Here is a 9389-nt window from a genome sequence, read left to right as displayed (position 1 = left end):
ATTTTATTTATATATTTTTTTTTTAAAGGAAAATCATTTTAGGCCTAACAAAGAACAGGTGTGTCCAAACATTTAACTATTATTCCTATGTAAGTGTTGACAGAAATCAGTTTGTTAGGCTAGGTCATTTCACCTGAAATTTTAAATAATTGCATGCCAAATTTCTTTTTGTTTTTCAATTATTTTGTAGTAATTATTTTACTATATAATTCTAGCAATTATTTTCAACTAAACTCTTCAAAATGTGTGTTACAGGCCAACTCTTTATCAAAAGTCCCAAACACAGTGCTGCAGAAGGGGTCGATTAGAACAATGGCATAATCAGTGTCAGAACCAAGACAAGTGGATAAAAAGACTGTGTGTGTGTTGAACTGGATTTCTCTGGATAGCCATCGTCTGTCCTGCAGGGGTTTTGGACTTCTTCAAGAGGGATGGGTTCATCGTCAGCTTTGAGTCCATTCAGACTGTCTCTTACCTAATGAAACACAAGTTACTTTTAGTTACTTCAGTGAGCAGTAGATTTGGTATTATACTGAGTTTGAGCATTTGAAGCAGATGTGCTCTTGCTCTTCACTTACTCTCTCCACCTCCCTGAACACTCTTATCAGGTTTCGTCCCAGAGCATCTCTGACCTCTTCATCTGACCAGTTACGTCTGAGCAGTTCAGCCACCAGGTCCGGGTACTTTGACACATCCTCTAGACCTTCTGGCACCCTGTGCAAAAACAGTGCATTATTTATTAATGGTTATATATGCAGTCCTGTTTACTTGTCCTTTTGTCTTATACGATTAACGACAATTTTCTATTACATGCAATAGCCTACACATGCTTTACAAATGTGAAATGTACGTACCACAATGCCTTCTACTGTCAAGTTGCATTACAATTAAATTAGAAAGCAGACAGTCTTTTTACTAATCAGCATGCTTACCTTGTCACACCATCATAATCTCCTCCAAATCCAATGATACTAGCGTCAGCCACTTTCTTGATATGGTCAAAGTGATCTGAATTTCACATACAGAAGTCACATATTAACTTCTTGCCTCGTTTTCTTAAAGTCCCCCTGTAGTCGATCAATTTATTGCTTAAAACTCATCTTTGATCACCAAAAAATGTCCTTGAAAAAAAATGTCGTGAAAAAATGTTGTCGACACCCTTTCTTCATTTAGTATGTGCGGTTCTATGAATATGCAAACGAGTAAGTAAGTAAGTGGTTTTGAGACTGTCTTTGGTTCACTGCAGTTTTAAGGAGAAAATACTCAGCAATGGTGTCGACTTATGAATTTACACATGGTTTGTCTTAAAGCAGATTAAAAACTCCACATAGATTTATAAACAACGTTAAAACTTGATTTTCACCACAGGGGGACTTTAAGGAGTGCTAAATGAAGGGGTAGCAGACGCTGAGGTTGGTTAATAGTAACTCACCAGCCACATCCGAGATCTTAGCAGTCTCTTGGCAGGTCACATAATCATTGTAAAAATTAACCATGACGATCCCGTTCTTATTTTTCTGAAACAGAAACATTTTGGAAAATTATATGACCAACGACCATTATATACGACCAAATCACAAACCATATATTTTTTGTTTAATTTTCTGTAAAACGTGTGTGTGTTGTGTTTGTGTGGCCATTTTGAATTTTGAAATGGAATGGTTTACACATTTTTCAGAGACAATATTTTATTAATATTATGTTTTTTTTTCCGAATTATTACCTTCCATGCAGTGTGTGTATTACTGAATATAAAATGACCTAAAAAGTGCTGAAGAAGATCCGGAGCTGAAATTCAGATATGGTAATGGGTGTAATATAGCTGTATATTAATAATAAGTCAATCCGTACTTCTTTCCCTCACAGCCTTTTTTTTAATTCCTGTCAAAAATGTAATATGGTGCTACACTGACTAATGTTATATGGCCAAATCACAGCAGTGCTGATATTAAATACAACAATAGTTTTACACATGCAGTGTTGCTTAACTAAATCATCATCTCTGATCGGAATGAATCTTTATATTTATATTTGTTTCTATCGTATTCTCTTTGAAGTGTGTCCTGCCGTTATCTTTTATAACATCTTTTTATATCAGTAATATATCACTTTTTTATTTTTTTATGAGTATGATAGTGTAAGTGCCTCATTGTCTTTTAGGGCAATAAACTCTGCATGTAACAGCCTGAGGTTGTAAACCCACCACTTCCCGAAGCACGTCATCAGGAACATTTCTCTTGTGTTTGCAGATGCTGTAGGCAGAAGAGTGGCTGAAGATAACAGGAGCTTTGGAGATCTCCAGGACCTGCTTCATCACCGCCTCCGACACATGAGCCAGGTCGATCAGCATCCCAATGCGGTTCATTTCCCAGATCACTTGCTGAAAGGGTCAATCAAATTGGTCACCATAGACAGCAATAACGAGTCAAGCGAGTCATGAGCAAGTCATGGTGGCCTATTTTAACCTCCACCATGTACAAAAAGAGCTGAAATTCAGATATGGTAATGAGCGTTTAGTTTCCGTCACGCACTGTAAGTGGTAGACCAATCACAACTGAGCCATCTGACCAATCAGAGCAGAGTAGACCAATCACAACTGAGCCATCTGACCAATCAGAGCAGAGTAAATCTCCTCGACAGCCTCTGTAGTCCCATTTAGCCACTTGTTAGCAAACGCCTTTTCAAAACAGCTTAAAAAAATCACAAGTGGGGGAATATTGATGTATTTTATGTTTTAGAATAAAACGTGAAAGTGTCTTGAGCTTGTGTTCACCACAGACCTTATTTCAGCCATTTAAACAAAACCCCATAAAAAAAAACCCATTGACTTTGGTACTTTGGCCTACAAAGTGATGTCATACCTGCACCACTCTATTAGGGATGCTTTAAAAGTATAAACTGTAACAAATTAGAGATTTTTTGGGTAATTTTTCCAAAACCTTTACCAACCTTTCATACCATTCCGATGAAGTAATAAAATGTAAAAAAAAAAAGAGTAAAAAAAAAAAGTAAAAATTTTCGGTCAAAAATGACCAAAGAGCACCAGTATAACCTGGCTGTAACAAATTAGAGTTTTTTTTTGTTTTTGTTTTTTTTGGTCCAAAGTATCATTTTTCAGTGTACAAATCTGACATTTGTTAGTGTGTCTAACCTTGCCGAACTCAGATAAACCATTGTGCTGTACAGGCTCAGATCCAGTGTCCACCAGCCAGTTGTCTGCCCTAGGAGGAAGTGAGACCAAACCACAGTAAAGGAAACAAGGCTTCAGTTGACAGCAGATGTGCACACGTGCACTAATGTACTAATGTGGCTTTCTTTGGAAACCGGATGTAGCTGTAATTAGAACCCACACTTTTTTCCTAAATGAATTCTGTGAACTATATGCAGATGCTAGTAACAGTTAAAGAACAAGCCTGGAATTTCCCATGAATTTCACACACACAACGGGGTGTGTTACATAAAAGGAATCTCCTCTGGCACATTTTTTGGTTTCGTTGTACTTCATTCCAAACTAATGAAATCATCGCTAAATTGACAGTGTTATTTCCTCAACTCACAGGACCAACTAGTATGTACATTTCTGAAGTGAATGTATCTCAGGTTATCTTTTTATATCAAGTGCTTAAAGGGATAATTCACCCAAAAATTTTAAATACCCCATGGTTTAGTCATTCTAGGTGTATATGACATTCTTCTTTCAGACGAATACAATCGGAGTTGTGTTAAAAAATGTCCGGTCTCTTCCAAGCTTTATAATGGCAGTGAATGGTTGTTTCTGTTTTGAAGTCCATAAAAGCGCATCTATCCATCATAAAAGTGCATCTATCCATTATAAAAGTGCATCTATCCATCATTAAAGTGCATCTATCCATCATTAAAGTGCATCTATCCATTATAAAAGTGCATCTATCCATTATAAAAGTGCATCTATCCATCATTAAAGTGCATCTATCCATCATTAAAGTGCATCTATCCATTATAAAAGTGCATCTATCCATTATAAAAGTGCATCTATCCATCATAAAAGTGCATCTATCCATCATTAAAGTGCATCTATCCATTATAAAAGTGCATCTATCCATCATAAAAGTGCATCTATCCATTATAAAAGTGCATCTATCCATCATAAAAGTGCATCTATCCATCATTAAAGTGCATCTATCCATCATAAAAGTGCATCTATCCATCATTAAAGTGCATCTATCCATCATTAAAGTGCATCTATCCATTATAAAAGTGCATCTATCCATCATAAAAGTGCATCTATCCATTATAAAAGTGCATCTATCCATCATTAAAGTGCATCTATCCATCATTAAAGTGCATCTATCCATTATAAAAGTGCATCTATCCATTATAAAAGTGCATCTATCCATCATAAAAGTGCATCTATCCATCATTAAAGTGCATCTATCCATTATAAAAGTGCATCTATCCATCATAAAAGTGCATCTATCCATCATTAAAGTGCATCTATCCATTATAAAAGTGCATCTATCCATCATAAAAGTGCATCTATCCATCATTAAAGTGCATCTATCCATCATAAAAGTGCATCTATCCATCATTAAAGTGCATCTATCCATTATAAAAGTGCATCTATCCATCATAAAAGTACATCTATCCGTCATTAAAGTGCATCTGTCCATCATAAAAGCACATCTATCCTTCATAAAAGTGCATCTATCCATCATAAAAGTGCATCTATCCATGATTAAAGTGCATGCATTATAAAGCTTGGAAGAGCCAGGACATTTTTTAATATTGTATTCGTCTGAAAGAAGAATGTCATATACACCTAGGATGGGTAATTAAAATTTTTGCGTGAACTATCCTTTAAGTGAGGTAAATACTCACCGGAGAATATCCACTCACCAGGGTGTGTTGCAGCTGTGTGTGATCGTGAGATACCGGACGCCCAGCTGGTACATGGTGCGCAGGGTCCCTAAACTGCTGTCGATCGAATGTCCTCCTTCCACACCAATCAAACTGGCTGTTTTTTTTTGCTGAAAGGCTTCCATTATATCTATAACAACAATTTAGTTTTAGCTTGGATTAGTTTATAGAAACTATAAACAGTAATAAATACTAGGGCTGTGCAGCGATTAATCACATCCCAAATTAAAGTTTGTGTTTACATAATATATGTGTGTAATTATTTTGTATATATAAATACACACACATGCATCTATATATTTAATAAAAAAAAATATTTATAAATTCTTTTATATATTTAAATATAATATAAATACAGTATATACATGCAAATATTTCTTAAATATATACATGCATGTGTGTGTATTTATATGTACAAAATAATTATACACAGTACACACACATTTATTATGTAAACAAACTTATTTTGGATGCTATTAATCTCAACATACAATTTGACATTTTCTCGGTTGCAGTTGCAGTGTTTGTGGTTGTTGCTTCAGTATGACACTTTGGTTTCACCTTTATTTTAAGATGTACTTGTTACAGTGTAATTATACATGTTTACTATTGGGTTATGGTTAGGTTTAGGATTTGGTTTAGGGTTAGTTGTATGTAATGATGCATAATTTACTGTTATTACTACAGTACGTACATTAGAGTTGCATGATTCTGGATAAATTGAGAATGTTGAGAATGTTTAAAATAGAGATCACGATTCTCCCACGATTCTGAATAGACAACTAAAAATATTTAATTACAGTTTTTCTAATGCTTTTGCATGTCCAAAAGCATTTGCAATTTGTTGGAAGGAATGAGAAACTGCTACTATGATGTGCACAAATGACAAAATGTTGTAGAGGTTGAACTAACTGTTGTGCAAATGTAAATAGTGATGTGAGAAATGCACCAAAGCGACTGAGAAAAACTGTAACAGTCACGTGTCGCCACCTACTGGTGTAACGATGTAATGATACAATCTTTATTTGAAGTGTCAAGTTATTTTCAAAAGGCGATTTGCTCTATTATGATCGCTACCGTAAACATTAAACCTGACGTGTTTCTTCTTTAGTGATCGGATTTAAATCAGTCTCTAAAGTGTTTTGGGCATTTACACCAGATCTTTTCATGATCGGATAGATATCCGATCAGAGAAAATGTATGATCTGACCAGGTGTATCAGGCACATAGATGTAGCCCAATAGTTTATTATGACCGCCGCTAGCGTAGCTAGCGAAAGCGGTCATATAGACCCTTTTACAGTTGGTAAACACGGTGACGTATTTGTGTGGGCGGAGCTTAGCTGGAGGCAGAAAGATACCTCTGGCCGCTTCACTAACGTTAGTTTGCAAGTTTTGTTAGCTTGTTTTTTAACAATGACTGGAGAAAATCCGATTTTGTCTTAATGTGCAAGGTCACTCACTGTCCAGGGGATGCCGATTGTTATTTGCAAAAGTTAATTTTAACGGACGGAACCAGATGACCGTACACGCTCAGTCAATGGACGAACTGACAGGATTAATGTTAACGCTACCTTCGGTTGAGTGGCCTGACTTCTACACCTACCCGATAGAGAAACTGAGGGTAAAGAGAAACTGAGGACATATAAATATATTTAGATGCCTATAATAATATAACTATGTGCTGAATGGTCATGTAAAGACTTGTGTGGTTCAATCCGCAGTTCTGCCTAGCCAGCGCCAAGACGACAATGTAAAGAGTGACACTACGGTGCAATTTTAATGATATGAATATTTTCTAGAAATAAAAATTCCAGATACAGCATACTCATTTTTCATTGATTCTTGCACCCAAGAACACAACAAGATGACTTTTAATAATAAAAATAATAATTTAAGCTCCTTATTATGTAGCCGAATCTGTGCTGGTTTGTATTAACCGCCTCCAGTTTTCCGTTTGTTTTGCCTCCAGCTAGCGCCGTGACGTAGGCGCAAAAGGGGTCTATAGGGATTGTCAAAGTTTTTTTTTTTTTTTTTTTCGTCACCTTACTGAATTTTTCGTCAACGATACCAGGGACACCGAAGCACCGGGGAACATGAAATTTGGTGGGCATGTAGCCCCACTAGACTTCTAAGGAAAAATTTCGTTTGGTCCCCGGGGGCCACTCCCCCCCCCCGCGCTGGGCCCCCCCAAACCCAAAAAAATGCAGTTTTTCCTAAATAACTACCTGAACCGTGGCACCGAGGATGAAGAAATTTTTATGGTATGTTGGTCTACTAGACTTTTAGGGAAAAATTTCGTTTGGTCCCCGGGGGCCACTTCCCCCCCCCCCCCCCCGCGCTGGGGCCCCCGTAAATTTTTCGTCAACGATACCAGGGACACCGAAGCACCGGGGAACATGAAATTTGGTGGGCATGTAGCCCCACTAGACTTCTAAGGAAAAATTTCGTTTGGTCCCCGAGGGCCACTCCCCTCCCCGCGCTGGGCCCCCCCAAACCCAAAAAAAATGCAGTTTTTCCTAAATAACTACCTGAACCGTGGCACCGAGGATGAAGAAATTTTTATGGTATGTTGGTCTACTAGACTTTTAGGGAAAAATTTCGTTTGGTCCCCGGGGGCCACTTCCCCCCCCCGCGCTGGGGCCCCCGTAAATTTTTCGTCAACGATACCAGGGACACCGAAGCACCGGGGAACATGAAATTTGGTGGGCATGTAGCCCCACTAGACTTCTAAGGAAAAATTTCGTTTGGTCCCCGAATGCCACTCCCCCCCCCCGCGCTGGGGCCCCCCCCAAACCCAAAAAAATGCAGTTTTTCCTAAATAACTACCTGAACCGTGGCACCGAGGATGAAGAAATTTTTATAGTATGTTGGTCTACTAGACTTTTACGGAAAAATTTCGTTTGGTCCCCGGGGGCCACTCCCCCCCCCCGCGCTGGGGCCCCCGTAAATTTTTCGTCAACGATACCAGGGACAACGAAGCACCGGGGAACATGAAATTTGGTGGGCATGTAGCCCCACTAGACTTCTAAGGAAAAATTTCGTTTGGTCCCCGGAGGCCACTCCCCCCCGCGCTGGGCCCCCCCAAACCCAAAAAAATGCAGTTTTTCCTAAATAACTACCTGAACCGTGGCACCGAGGATGAAGAAATTTTTATGGTATGTTGGTCTACTAGACTTTTACGGAAAAATTTAGTTTGGTCCCCGGGGGCCACTTCCCCCCCGCGCTGGGGCCCCCGTAAATTTTTCGTCAACGATACCAGGGACACCGAAGCACCGGGGAATATGAAATTTGATGGGCATGTAGCCCCACTAGACTTCTAAGGAAAAATTTCGTTTGGTCCCCGGGGGCCACTCCCCCCCCCCGCGCTGGGCCCCCCCAAACCCAAAAAAATGCAGTTTTTCCTAAATAAATAACTACCTGAACCGTGGCACCGAGGATGAAGAAATTTTTATGGTATGTTGCTCTTAAGGGCCCACATCAACCTAGCCCATAATCACTCATTTGTGATTTGCGCCCCTCCCATAAAAAATGAAAATGCAATATTATTCTGCTTTAATCGCCCCTATCTTCAGTGGAGATGTTCAGAACTGCACCATATTTCATGTGTATGATTAACTTGACATCCTCTGGGGGTATCCTCTGCTAAGTTTTGTAGAATTTCATCCATGGGGGGGTATAAAATAAATTCATTTATGTGCACATTTAGTGACTGTACACTCATCGGCCTGTAGATGGTGCTGTTGAGCGAAGGGTTGCTGGTTTAGGATGATACTGTCACACACACACATGCAGGAATACAAACAAACGCAAGCATGCACACACACTGACATCCACACGCACAGACACACACCCATACACACACATACAAATCCACATGCACAGACACACACACACAAACACACACGCGCACACATGTACGCACACATACATACACGCACAGACACACACACACACACACACACACACACACACACACAGACACACACATACACAAACACACACACACACACACATACACACACACACACACACACACACACACACAGACAGACATGCACATACTATTACTTTTTTTGGGTATATACATAAACACGCAATACAGCCAAATTACTCCACGTCATTTATTTTTGTGGAAAGCCAGTGCAGGCCTGAGCAGCGGTCATATTTTGTACCGCGATGCGGTACATCTAGTTTAAAATAAGATTGTGTGGGTGTTATACAGATTGCAATCTTTTAACGATTAATCGTTCGTCTCTAACAAAGACACTGTTAAATAAAGTGTTTTCCATCACTTCTAACTGGCTGAAATCACAAGAGCCCATCGGGTCCCTCCTTCATGTTAGATTACAGATTTTTCCGCAAGTTTTATCCCTCTTCTTAAAAAGCTACAAAATATAGTGGTCTCATTATTGTTGAATCAAAGATGGGAGTTGTGGGTACTGAAAACTTGATTGTACTCCATTTTGAAGTTTATTTGATTCACGTATTATA

The 9389-nt window shown here is 38.9% G+C and overlaps 1 protein-coding gene across 1 annotated transcript in view; it reads right to left on the bottom strand.

The window, feature by feature from the left end:
• Positions 1–304: 304 nt before the first annotated feature.
• dpep1 (dipeptidase 1) overlaps positions 305–9389 on the bottom strand; it is a gene marked incomplete at both ends in the record, with an annotated part of 12874 nt that continues 3789 nt past the window's right edge. The window contains 7 exons of the mRNA XM_081358299.1: positions 305–475; positions 579–714; positions 933–1008; positions 1433–1517; positions 2204–2380; positions 3152–3221; positions 4876–5026. Of these exons, the coding sequence (XP_081214425.1) occupies positions 305–475; positions 579–714; positions 933–1008; positions 1433–1517; positions 2204–2380; positions 3152–3221; positions 4876–5026 (866 nt within the window). The remainder of the gene's footprint in view (positions 476–578; positions 715–932; positions 1009–1432; positions 1518–2203; positions 2381–3151; positions 3222–4875; positions 5027–9389) is intronic.

Source organism: Scardinius erythrophthalmus, assembly GCF_964197995.2.
Source record: "Scardinius erythrophthalmus genome assembly, chromosome: 2".
Taxonomy (NCBI): Eukaryota; Metazoa; Chordata; class Actinopteri; order Cypriniformes; family Leuciscidae; genus Scardinius; species Scardinius erythrophthalmus.
Note: the sequence above shows the minus strand (reverse complement) of the source record. Positions and strands in the feature narration are given on the sequence as shown.